The sequence below is a fragment of the Schistocerca piceifrons genome, chromosome 2, assembly GCF_021461385.2.
Source record: "Schistocerca piceifrons isolate TAMUIC-IGC-003096 chromosome 2, iqSchPice1.1, whole genome shotgun sequence".
Taxonomy (NCBI): domain Eukaryota; kingdom Metazoa; phylum Arthropoda; class Insecta; order Orthoptera; family Acrididae; genus Schistocerca; species Schistocerca piceifrons.
The window spans coordinates 535,068,408-535,082,306 of record NC_060139.1 but is presented as its reverse complement, the minus strand read 5'-3'; the positions used below and the strand labels follow the sequence as shown (position 1 = coordinate 535,082,306).

The 13,899-nt window shown below is 47.0% G+C and overlaps 1 protein-coding gene across 1 annotated transcript in view; it reads left to right on the top strand.

The window, feature by feature from the left end:
• The window catches only part of LOC124775554 (receptor-interacting serine/threonine-protein kinase 4-like), a 168,968-nt gene that overhangs the window by 82,589 nt on the left and 72,480 nt on the right, over positions 1 to 13,899 (top strand). The window contains exons 4-5 of the mRNA XM_047250383.1: positions 1,491 to 1,744; positions 12,729 to 13,027. Coding sequence (XP_047106339.1) covers positions 1,491 to 1,744; positions 12,729 to 13,027 — 553 coding nt within the window. The remainder of the gene's footprint in view (positions 1 to 1,490; positions 1,745 to 12,728; positions 13,028 to 13,899) is intronic.

Sequence of the window (13,899 nt, the reverse complement as noted above, 5' to 3'; positions counted from 1 at the left end):
CCACTCGTCAGATACCAAAATAACCAACTTCTGCAGCGCGGGCCGTGCAGGGAGAGGATCAGTGAGGTTCTGGAAGCTACCGACAGGGATGTGGAGCCGTACTGACTCCAGCGCCGTGGTCAGCTGGGCTAGGTTCCTCGGTTGAGGATCCATGGCGAGAACAGTCCAACTGATGTGTCCCAAAGATACTGGACTGAGTTTAAACCCGGGGAATTTGATGACCAGGGCAGTAAGGTAAACTCGTCCTGGTGCTCTTCGAACCACGCACGTCCGCTGCGAGCCGTGTGACATGTTGCACAGTGCTGCTGGTAGATCCCATCGTGCCGAGCAGAGAGACTGCATGTAGGCGTGGGAGTGATTCCGAAGGATAGATGCATACTTGTTTTGATCCATTGTGCCTTCCAGAATGACTGAATAACCCAGGGAATGCGGCGAAGACATTTCCCAGATCATAAAGCTTCCTCTGGTTTTTGGGTGTTCGCTTTCAGACGTATCACGCTGTACACGCCATGGCCGTCTGTGCGATGGAGCATAAAACGTGATTCATCCGAAAAGGCCACCTGTCGTCATTTAGTGGGCATCCAGCTGCGGTACTGGCGTGCAAATTCCAGCCTTAGTCGCCGATGAACAGCGGTCAGCGTTGGTGCATGAACCAGACGCTTGCTACGGAGTCCCTTAGACAGAAATGTTTGCTGGACGGTAGTTGAGGAGACACTGTTGGTAGTCCCTTCGTTTTCATCTGGACGGTCAGCTACTCAACAGATGCACGCCTGCTCACCCGTACACATTTACACAGCCGTCGTTTACCCCTGTCCTCTATGGCCCATGGTACGCTACCGTTGCCTCGGTGCCGGTTTTGATTGGCGTCATTTCGCCATTCATGGTGTCCTTCAACCACGGCGGCACTCAAGCAGTTTATAAACTTAGCCGTTCCGCAAAAGCTTCCACCAAGAGCCAATGATCATTCCCTTTAGGACATTAGACAAATCGCTCCGTTTCCGGATTTCGAAGACGACCGCACTACTTTCAGCGTTCCCTCAACAAGCTTTATATACCCTCCACCGATAGTATTGCTACCTGCCGTCTGAGTGTGGGTATTGCACGCTGACGTCGAACATAGGCGGTCGTCACATTGTGACTGGACCGTGTAGTATCTCGAGTAGTCGTCCATTCTGTGATGATGTTTGCTTCAACTTCGACATACGGACTCAATCGTCTTTTGTATATAGATCAAATAAATGAAATAGAGGCTAGAAAATGTTTTGAATCTAATGAAGTCATCGAAGCTGCAGGTGGCTATTTAGCAGATTTTCCAGACCCACTCTTAAAATATGCATTCTACTGAGTTGAAAAATATTGGACAAAATAGAGACTACATCGGAGAAATTACTTTTTTCAACTAAGAATGTCTTTCATTAAGAGCAGGTAAATATACTCGTTAAGCGGGACGGAGAGGAAGCGAGTGTGACGTGTGTTTCGACTTCGGGCAGGCAACATAAAGTGCGTGCAGCTGCTGACGTCGGCGAAGGACGCGCCGCTGGAAGTGCAAAACGACCTGGGCTTCACGGCGCTCTACACGGCCGTGCAGGGGAGCCACGTGGGGGCGGTGCGCACTCTGCTGCAGGCGGGCGCCAAACCCGGGACCCCGGGGCCCGGCGGCTACACGCCGCTGCACGTCGCGGCCGAGGACGGCCACGTGCTCATCGTGCAGCTGCTGCTCACCGCCGGCGCAGATCCCAAGCAGGTAGGGCTGCCTACCAGTCGCTATGATTGTGTGTGTGTGTGTATAAACTCATAATATACAGGATGACGATAAAGTCAAAAATCTTAACTTGGGATCTAAAAGTGTCGGGGGGAGAGAGAGAGAGAGAGAGAGAGAGAGAGAGAGAGAGAGAGTATCGTGATATGTTCTTAAGCTTTTACCAGACGTCAAAGTACCCCCTATCCCCTGTTAGCCGGATTTCAGCGTGCGCCCTACTCATTGCTCAAAAAATGGTTCAAATTGCTCTGAGCACTATGGGACTTAACAGCTGTGGTTATCAGTCCCCTAGAGCTTAGAACTACTTAAACCTAACTAACCTAAGGACATCACACACATCCATGCCCGAGGCAGGATTCGAACCTGCGACCGTAGCGGTCACGCGGTTCCAGACTGAAGCGCCTATAACCGCACGGCCACACCAGCCGGCACTCATTGCTCATAAATCAAGGCTATATAAGTGTTCAGCCCATTTACGGGGCAGCATTGCAGCATCGACAGTTCTGATTGCTTCATTGATTCGTGCATGAAGGGCAGAAACATTATTGGCTGTTATCGTGTACACATTATCGGTGACGTAACCCCACAAGACGACATGCAATGGCGTTACATCGGGTGAGTGAGAAAGCCATGCGATGTGACCATCACGACCCACCCACCTCTCAGAAAATGACGTTCAGCACATAGCATGACTCGAATGTGCATCTCTTCCAGGTACGGTAGCAGGAACTGTTAGAGCTGGCCCAGATAAACATTTCCCTCTATGGTTTTCTCTGTGAAGAAAAATGGGCCTGTCACCTTACCGTGGATTAGTCCACGCTAAACATTAAGCTTAGAACTACCACGGACATGTTCACGTGCATAGTGTGGATTTTATAAGCCCAAAATCCTGACGTTGTCGAGTTTCACTTGTCCATAGATGTGGAACGTCGCCTCATCTGAAAACAGGCACGTTTTCCGGTAGTCATTGTCAGCCTCTTTTGAGGTCAGCATGGAACGCGTGAATGTTTATCGGATCAGAAAAGCGGTGGTGTCTGATTGGCAAAGCATACTCTGGGGTGGCAGCTGCACAAATTCTTCCTTGTACTAATCCCTTGAATTAATCACTTTTACAACGCAATCTGTATGAATCCGCTGTGAGGCGCTCTATTCAAATGGACTCAACTGCAACCAAGTACGCCACAAACTATGGTTCACCTGAGAACAGGGATCTGTGGATATCATTGAACAATCCTACGCTGGTGCAGCAGTATTTTATCCATTCACCTTGATTTAGGAGGCAGAAAACTACGCACTGTGTGCGAGGAGCGAAACACTGCAGCAGCCGTAACGTTCTGACGCATCCACTAAAATTTGCAAACTACGCATGAAACATCCCCTTACAAAAATTATGAACTACTGTGCTGGTAAACTTCGACGTTATTTGATTTTCAAACAGCTGAGCAAAACTCAACGTACTCAAGCAGTTTTCTCTTTACTTATTCTGATCATTTCTAAACTGACATAATATTTTAGCACAACGAAATCTGATTTTTAGTAATACCTATAACCTGTATTCTTCACGAGTCACTTACCTCAGAAAAATCTTCGTTACTCGAACTACTGCAATGCAGCGAGCGCCAATACTGCCAGCAGAGTAAAAGATCGTAACTACTGAAGGCACTAACTACAGATAGGCATAGTTAGCAAATGAAAGATTTTGCTAAAGAACAAACAATGTATTTACCTTAATAATGTTCAAAAGTCATTATATATATATAATCAATCCATGACATCCATCTTACAAATTTCCTTTTTCTGGCGGACACACGTCCAGATCGTCCGCTCATACTTGTCTCCCCCCTCTCCCCCCTCTCCCCCCTCTCCCCCCTCTCCCCCCTCTCCCCCCTCTCCCCCCTCTCCCCCCTCTCCCCCCTCTCCCCCCTCTCCCCCCCTCTCCCCCCTCTCCCCCCTCTCCCCCCTCTCCCCCCTCTCCCCCCTCTCCCCCCTCTCCCCCCTCTCCCCCCTCTCCCCCCTCTCCCCCCTCTCCCCCCTCTCCCCCCTCTCCCCCCTCTCCCCCCTCTCCCCCCTCTCCCCCCTCTCCCCCCTCTCCCCCCTCTCACCCCTCTCACCCCTCTCACCCCTCTCACCCCTCTCACCCCTCTCACCCCTCTCACCCCTCTCCCTCCTCTCCCGCCTCTCCCGCCTCTCCCGCCTCTCCCGCCTCTCCCGCCTCTCCCGCCTCTCCCGCCTCTCCCGCCTCTCCCGCCTCTCCCGCCTCTCCCGCCTCTCCCGCCTCTCCCGCCTCTCCCGCCTCTCCCCCCTCTGCCCCCCCCTGCCCCCCCCCCCTCTCCACACAGCACAGTCAGTGATTTTCATACAGAGCACTGCGTGGCCTTACCAACATAAAAACCTAAACAGCCTAATTACACGCGGTCTGGCGTTCTGGTCATCAGAACGTGGGGAACTTCCGTATCAGAGGCATATTTCAGTGTGAGGTGCACCCGTTCGCTGATCTGGCCAGTGCAATTTAAATCTCAGGCACGACGTTGTGTGCTGGAATTGTCAAACGTCAGAGAGCCAACTCAGGACAAATAAGTTCACCCTCGTTACACACGATATGTCCAAGACAATGTGCAGTTCCGCTGTCGATACAGTTGGAAACTGCCATGTCTCGTTAGTCCACCACAGACTAAAAGTCTCGCACACTAGGGAAAGATCTGAAGTTCTCCGTCAGGGGAGGACCAGAAGACGAAGCAGCCAAAAAATCACAACCACATTCCACCAAGCGTCGATATGGAAGCCGAATTAGCAAAAATGAAACTGGGCATTGCACAAACCAATCGAACTACCCTCCACTCACTAAATCTCCCCTGTTGAACGTTCTGTTGTCCTGTTAGATAATCCATAAAGAGCACTGGGGTTCCAACGCTGGAGGAGCATGCCTCCACTTCCTGAGAGTAGCCAATCAGCGACTTAAAATCTCTGTCTGAAAAAAGATTATTTTTGACTATGAAGGCGTCGTTCTCCCAGTAAGTATGGTCATGTTTTGGGAAAAAAATGTCTACCTAGGCAGGACTAATCTTTCTGGGCTGCCCATTTCCAATTTTTGAAAGAAGCTGTTAAACTTCCCAGGCAGTCATGGTCGTGAAATATGTTATTTTCCGCTCGCTAAAAGAACCTGGTGACTTCATAGCGTCAATGTAGTCAATCTTGCCTTCACTAAACATGTGCACAAGCTAATCTATGCACATTGTCCCAGCTTCTAACATGAGAATGCACGGGGCTTTATGGCCTTCCCACCATTTGCACAAAGGCTCAGTTTACAGCAGACTGTCTTAAATAGCTTCCTCCATCCATTTTCTGCCAACTGGCCGCCTTCATAACGACGGATTGCCGCTTGGCCCAGATAAAATATTTTGTGAACCAGCGCTTTCCTGTCCAACCCTAAGCGGAAGGAGGAGAGAGCTATGGCCAGAACTCCCTCTGCACGTACAATCCACTCATTGCTGCTTCTCAGAATCACTCACACAGCCTGGTCGCTACAATCAGAATTTATGGCCCCCAATATCTATCTCTATCTCTATCTCTCTCTCTCTCTCTCTCTCTCTCTCTCTCTCTCTCTCTCTCTCTCTCTCTCTCTCCTCTCGCCCCTCCTCGCCCCCTTCCTCCCTCTCCACCAGTTAAGATTTTTAAATTGTTAACAAATATTACCAGAATTTGTTGCACCGTTTTCAACCTGGAACTGTCATAACATGTTGGTAGAAGCATACTGGGCCCATAACCCAGAGCTCTGTGGATCAAAACCACTATCTGCTACCAATATGTGATGGCAGTTACGAGTGGTGATGCCTGTTAGGTAATATCTTTACTAACAAAAACTCAACTCATAGGTCCAAATCAAGAAGCAGATTCCCAATTCATATTTTATAATACAGTAACATAACTTGCAATAAACCTATTAAATGGTCATTAGGAAGAAAATGTGGGATATTACTTCTACAAATATTTATCAGATTAACTTCCACAGTACCTGGCTATCAAATGTCACAAATAAAAGGAACATCCTGAATATCTTGGGTCGATGACTCCATTTATATATCCATTAAACAAAAAGAAATATGCACAACACTCAGTTGTAGGATTACAGTAGCTACCAACTCGGATATTAGTATGCCACACAATCTTTGCTACACCAAGCACTCAGACCATTATGTTTCTAAAACTCTGGATGGTCCTTCCAAAAAACCAACCCCAAACTTTAATCACCAGAGGTTTGAAAAAACATTACTTAGTCTAAATACACATACTAGCCAAAATATTATAAATGAAGATGGTTACAAACTGCCACAGGTGCTCTTGGTGGAAACCACATTACGACCATTCAGTCTTCAATATGAACTAATATGGAACCTATGACTGTTAGTCAACAATGAATAGAAAAACATTAGTACAAATTAAAAAGCACAAGTACAGTTGAGCTTGACCACAGCACCCATGTGGGCAGGTATCATCCAGATCACAGTAGGCTTACTGTAATCACCTTTTAATAAAGCTGCCACATGACAGGTTCCCAGTAAGCGAAGAATACAATAGTTAATTTGATACAACTGAATTCAGTTTCATAATAGTCAAATTATGCTGACACTGACTCAACTAACTCGCGTTGTTCAGCAGCCGTTCGACTGGCTGGGTGATGACAGAATTGAACCATTACAGGAACTCCTCTGCGTGTGAGCGTCACTAGTGTAGCAACTGACTTCGGTCACAGTGGCCTGTGGGAACCTGGCAATGCTTGCAAACACCCTCCACAAAAGGCCAGTTCTTTGCACATACATTACACAACCAAACAAATAATGCAGAAACATGTTTCTTGAAATGTAAGCCTGTTATAGGTCAATACTAAAGTTTCATTTTCACCTATCTATTTAACAGACATAACAATACAGTGTGAAAGATGGTTGTAATAACTGCTTGTTAGCTTGTATTATTTTAGCTTCTTATTGTAGTATGGGGGCAGAAATTTGTCAGATTGGCCTCAACTTCAAATGTCTAAGTTTTGTCGTTACCTTCAGTCCCTTGTCACGAATTTTTTGTTCAGAATCTTTTGGTGTCTTAAGGTGAACAAGAAGAAAGTAATTTAACCGCAGGCAGCTTGTAGCAGCACAAAAAAAATCCACATTACCTAAAGGGTCAACGCACACAGGCAACACACAGCTGAAAACAGATAGGGACAGGCCGGCTAGCCAGAATGGATGAAACATTCTTTATCCGCTTCGTCGCAGCTGTTCGCAGACTCACTACACTGTGGTAATGACAGCGAGCACACAACGGCTGCTTTGCAACCTTTATCAAACAATTCTTAAGAAACTATTCAGTAAATAAACTGATATCCTCATTCATCAGCTTCAAGATGAACTGCCTATAATTCCACTGATGGTTGTAGTTATTGTATATTTCCAGGTTAAGTAACCATCTGCACAAAATTCGAATAGTTTGCAATGAAAAGTATAAGTCAGCATGAGTTTACATTCCTCCCTGTAAGATCATGTATTGCTGCATGTGAAATGTATCTAACATATTGAATTTCTTTTTAATTTAGTAGTAGGTCCACATTCATATCCATTCTCGAGAAAATCTAATGATTTCCGTCTGCACATACAAAAAATACAACCAGAATAATTATTCCTAACATACCTCGTATCTCATAAATGGTTAGAGATATCTAAAGGAGTAACTACCAAATTGTAGTGCACAAAGACGAGAGTACTTTTCCATATGAGTAATGTGAAAACCTTACTTATAAACATCAATGTACAAACAACTACAGAAATTTTCAGTGGAATAACGAAATTTATAAAGGGGCATTGACAGCTGATGAAATGAGAATTGTTGTGCACAACAATATTGTAAGTGAAGGCATTACACTTTTACTTTCATACCGACAATGTGCTTTTTACGAGGAGCGTTCAATGAGTAAAACAACACATTCTGTTTCTTAGCCAAATTCGATTGAAAAAAATATGTAGAATTTGTTGTCTAACCTGGTGGAATATTCCCCCGCTTCAGTCCCTATAGTTTCATGAAATTCAGAGAAGTGTCAGTACTATACATAACCTTCAAAATAGCGCCTGTAAAACAGAGGCGTGTTCAAAACCGTAAGCTGTCATTGGGTTTCTTTCGGTTTTGTTTTAGGGCACAAAAACAACTAGGGTCATATGAGCAGTTTAGTTTGGCGACAAATCAGAGCATTGCAGATATTCATAGGTGCTTGCAGAATGTCTACGGCGATCTGGCAATGAACAAAAGCACGGCAAGTCGCTGGGCCAGGCTGTGCCATCAAATCGACGAGGTCGCCCAAACCTGCCCGATCTCCAGCGCGCCAGCTGGCCGTACACAGCTGTTAACTTCTGCAGTGTTGGGAAGCGCAGACACACTCACTCGAGATGATGGACAGATTTCACACACAGACCTTGCTGCCCAACTGGAGATGTTCGTTGTTGGTGCTGGCACACTCTTCCTTCAGTTGGAGCACTCAAATTAGTGTGCCCACTGGGTTGCTCACCTCCTAACAGAAGCCCATAAAGAGCAACGAAAGATCAACGGTGCGGAATTGCTTGCTTGTTACAAGGTCAGTCACGGCAAGTTTTTATCAAACGCCGTCACAGGCGATGAAACATCGGTTCATCACTTCACACCGGAAACAAAACGGCCATCGATGGAGTGCCGCCACATCTCCTCTTCTCCAAAGACAAAGTTCAAAACCGGTAAAACATGGCGATGGTCTTCTGGCACTCTGATGTGGTTATTCTGCTTGATGTCCTTCCTCATGGTGCAGCAATCAACTACGAAGTGTACGGTGCTACCCTCAGAAAATTGAAGAAACGACTCCAGCGTGTTCCTCATCACAAAAATGCAGACTCACTTTACTTTCTCCCTGGCAACGCAAGGCCTCACACAAGTTTGCGCACCCGCGAGCAGCTCACAACTTCGTAGCACTGTTCTTCCTCATCCACCCTACAGCGCCGATCTTCAGACTTCTATCTGTTTGGCGCAATGGAGGATGCACTCTGTGGGAAGCAGTATGTGGTTGATGGGGAGGCCAATGATGCAGCGAGACGTTGGCTTTAAAGTCGACCAGAAGACAGGTACCTTGCGGGCAAACAGGCCCTCCCCGCAAGGTGGTGTAAGGGCGTCACATTGAACGGAGATTATGTTGGAAAATAGGATTTTGTAGGCAAAACAGTAGTGAGTAATATGGTATCCAGGAATCATGAATAAAACCAACCTTCTTCCGGAAAAAAAAGTATGAGTTGTACTACTTATTCAATGTCCCTCGCAATAACTCCGCTGTGCTTTGCTAACAGTTGAAAATTTAACACACAACCGTGTGCGACATTAGACCCCTACTTTACTGCTTCACCAGTTTGGAGGCTTAACCAGTGTTATCTGTGAGCACCTGCTGGGCCACGGGGGTCTGCCCGCCGACTGCCGGCTTTCTTTATGCAGGGTGAGCACAAAGTCTTGCCCTGATTATAAAAATTTATTACAGAATAACCGTTTGACATAATAATTTACATTTGATGCCGTTACATAGGTTAGTGTTACTAGTTTTTTTATGACTACTTACATTAGTAAACCTCAACGTGTGCTCCCTTAGTAGCTCGGAGAATGTCGAGGCGGTATTGCAGTTCCCACCAGGTGCTTCGTAACATGTGTTCTGTCACAGTACCCACAGCAGCTTGTATCCTAGCCTTCAGTTCGTCGACGTCAGCAACTGGTGTGACTAAGACTCTGTCCTTGATATAGCCCCAGAAAAAAAAGTCAAGGGGAGTAATGTCTGGAGAGCGGGGTGGCCAGGTTGTTGGACCGTTCCTTCCAATCCACCAATCCGGAAATGTTTCATCCAGGAAATCACTCACTATTAAACCCCATAGGTGGGAGGGGGGGGGGAGTATCCATTGTTGACATTCTTCTAACTGTGGGCCAATGAACTGTTGCAAAATGTCTAAGTAAATGTTAAAGGCAATGGATTTTTCACCGAACGAAAAACGGTGCCGGCCAGTGTGGCCGAGTGGTTCTAGGCGCTTCAGTCTGGAACGCGCTACCGCTACGGTCGCAGGTTCGAATCCTGCCTCGGGTTTGGATGTGTGTAATGTCCTTAGGTTAGTTAGGTTTAAGTAGTTCTAAGTTCTAGGGGACTGATGACCTCAGATGTTAAGTCCCATAGTGCTCAGAGCCATTTGAACCATTTGAAATACGGTCCAAAAACCTTGTTATGCGTGAGGCCACACCAAACATTCAGTTTTTCGCTGTCTCGCTGTAACTGTACAGTAGCATGTGGAGACTGAACCTCATATACGGACATTATGCCTATTTACCATTCCACTCACATGGAAGGTGGATTCATCGGTGAAGCATATGCGATTTAAGTTACCGTTAGCGCCATCAATCCTGTTGAGAATTTCAGTTGCAAATTCAGCACGTGTCAGCAAATCATTCGGTTGCAAGGCTTGCACGATTTGCGCTTTGTAAGCATCAACCTAAGCCTTTCATGAAGAATCTTCACCACACTTGCTCGCGGTATTTGAACACGTGATGCTTGACGACTTGATTTAGACGGTCTCCGTTGAAACGATTGCCGAACGCGATCAACAGTTGCATCACTCACACGAGGCCTGCCACTTCGAGGACGATCTTCAACGCTGCCTGTTTCGTTAAACTTTGCATACCATCGCTTTATTGATTTTACGTCAGTAGGGCTGCGTCCATAAGAAGCCAGAAATTTACGCTGAACACTGATGGGTGATTGTTCAAACAAATTTCGGGTTTGCAGCCGGTCGTCGTTCAATACTTCGGACGATATTTCAACTGGGCACCTGCCAGTCATCCTCAGGTGAGACGTCCTCCGTTCCGCAATATATAGCGTACTGTAACTATTCTGCGCATGCGTCGAAAACTTGATAGATGAACCACACTGCCCGCCGGCAGCGCCCTCGCTGGTGGAATAGCAGAACTCAGTCGCCCTCTGCGTTGCTGTTTGCCACGGCCGTCGACGCACTCTGTCGTCTTCGATTTGAGCAAATCGTGAAGATGATGGGATTCCATGAACTGTCCAGCTGGTAGCCGCTGTCACGGTTTAACAGATTTTCCGCCAGTCGTATTTCTACGGATTGTTTAATAATGGAGTCCCAGAAAGACGTTGCTGTGGACAAAACCATTGTTTTCTCATACCCCATTGAATGTCCAGTAGAAATACAATGTTCAGCAATAGCGGACTTGCTTGGCTGCAAAAGGCGGGTGTAACGTTGATGTTCAGTGCAGCGTTCTTTCACTGTGCGTGTGGTTTGACCTATGTAAGCTATACCATACATTGGCACGGTATCTTGTAAATTCCGGCGTTTCGTAGTAACAGATTGTCCTTAACTGTTCCCACAAGGTCCGCAATCTTAGATGGTGGGCGGAAAACCACTTTTACCTGAAATTTTCGGAGGATTCCTGCTATTTTAAACGAAGTGTTGCCAAAGAAAGGAAGAAAAGCTAAAGATTGTTCCGGCATGTTCTCCTCTTTATTCACTTCCTGCTTCTTAGTTTTAACTGTTAGTGCTCTGTTAATCTGCCGGATGGAATACCCATTTTCGCTGAATACTGTCTTTAGATGGACGAGTTCTTGAGGTAAACTATCTAGATCTGAGACAGTATGAGCTCTATGAACAAGTGTTTTTAAGCAAACTCATGATTTGCGATGGGTGATGGCAACTCGATGCTTGCAGTTACAAATCGGTAAGAGTGAATTTCCGGTAAACTGAATGCCCTAGAGAACCATCATTCTTCCTTCGAACCAGGACATCCATTAAAGGCAAACAACCATCTTTTTCTATTTCCATGGTGAACCGGATGTTGCTATGAATGGAGATGAGGTGATGTAGAAACTCCATTAATTTATCTTCTCCATGACGCCACGCTATGAAAGTGTCATCCACATACCTCCAAAAAAACTGTTGGTTTCAGGGCAGCTGATTCAAGCGCTCTCTCCTCAAAATTCTCCATAAAAAGGTTGGCCACCAAAGGAGACAGGGTGCTACCCATGGCGATACCGTCAGTCTGTTCAAAATATTCTTGATTAAACATAAAATAAGTTGAGGGAAGAGCGTGCCTGAACAAAGCAGTGATATCGGCAGGAAACATGTTACCAAAGATTCTGCAAGAGGAACTTTCGTAAAAAGTGATATCACATCAAAACTGACTAGAAGGTCTACACTGCTAAGACGAAGAGCCCCCAGTCTAGTGATAAAATTCACACTGATGGGTGATTCCGTTTCGTGCAACCAAACCACACACTGCGCTTTCTCCTGCTTCGACGCCATTTCGCCAGCAACTAACGTGACCTAAGAGACCGCGTCGGTGTTGTGGAGCATTAGCGCCATCTATTGGTCACAACAACTAGTAGCACTAACCCATGTGACGGCATCAAATATAACTTATTATTTTCTTTCTTTCTCGGGCCTGTGTCCCGCTCCAACGCGGGATCGGCTTTGTTATGACGGATTTGGCAGTGTTAATGGCAGAGGGTGGCCGGATGTCCTTCCTGCCGCCACCCCGAACCCCCCGGGACGGAAGTAGTGTACCCCCAGCTGTCTGCGTGTGGTGTAAGTCATGAAATAGTGCGAACGTTTTCAGATGTCTGAGAGTCGTGTAACTGAGACGGAACTAGACGACCAGCCCGGTGTTCACCTAGCGGATGTGGAAAACCGCCTAAAAACGGCATACCGGCCCTCGTCGTTAATCCGCCGGGCGGACTCGATCCAGGAAGCAGCACATTAGCGCTCCCGGCTACCCTGGCGGGTATCAAATGCAACTTATTATGTCAGACGGTTATTATGTTATAATTTTTTTATAACCAGGGCAAGACTTTGTGCTCACCCTGTATTTCCACACTTGGATTTCTGTTTATCTGTAGCAGGCTGCTAAAAATGTGTTGTGTTCGTAGGTAACAGACACGGGGTGGACGGCGCTTCATTCGGCGGCGCAGGAAGGCAAAGAGGGCGCGGCGCAGCGGCTGCTCTTCTCGATGGGGTCCCACGTGAACGCCCAGGACGCCGACGGCTGCTCAGCACTCCACGTGGCGGCCGCGTGGGGGCGCGCCGGCGTGCTGCGAGAGCTGTTGGCCGCGGGAGCCGACGTCGCGCTGCGCATGGCGGACGGGCGGTCGGCGCGCGACCTGGCGCAGCAGACGGGCCACTTCGCTTGCGCCAAGCTGCTCAGCAAGCACGAGAGGCGCATGCGCAGGCGAGGCCTCGCCACGCTCAGCGCGACGCTCGGCGTCGACACTACGGACACGTGCGCCTGACGATGACGACGACGGCGCGAAGGAGGGGCGCGGATTCCGCGTGCGGCTCGCAACGACGGTGGCAGTGGGTACACCCACTTCCATTTCAACCTGTCTGCTCTCGACCACAGTTCGTCACACGCGGATTCGACTGCTAAGATCGTTGTTATTTCGAATACCGCATGTGAGGCAGTAAAGGCGTTATAGTTGTGAATTTTCAACTGTACAAAAAAACCTAAATTTTCGACACTTTACGAACATTCGTGTCGCATGACACGTACACACACATTCCACTAATTCAGGAACCCTATGTGGCTCCACCTACTACAAAAGATTTACGGAAAGAAACACCAGAAACGTCAATTGTCAGTGAGACGAGGGATGGTGCTAATTCAACAATTTGCTTGTGGACTCTGTCTTCGCCTTGCTGGAACGTATCCCGACGTCTTCTCATTCTTGGAGTGAACTGACAACGGCTGAATTTTTAACTGAAGCTGCAGTTACATTGCCTCGACGGTTACTCCATTTGAGGCACTGACTTTCACTGAGCAGCAGAAATTGGCATCAATTACCGTCATTTTGTAGTGTTATAAGCATGCTGAGCATGAACTAACAGTTGATCCTAAAATGTGGTTCCTGTCTTTGCTATGTGGTGCATGTTCGATGCAGAGAGCTGCCATCTTCCTGGAGTTGTGTTACTTCGAATAGTTAAAACATTTTAGGAGTTCCTGAGACATTTGTTGCTATTCATAATCCCATTTTTTTGTTTCCGTCAGAAGCATGTTCCCTGATGAGTCCATACAACTCATTAAGTTACGAAAAATGTGCATTT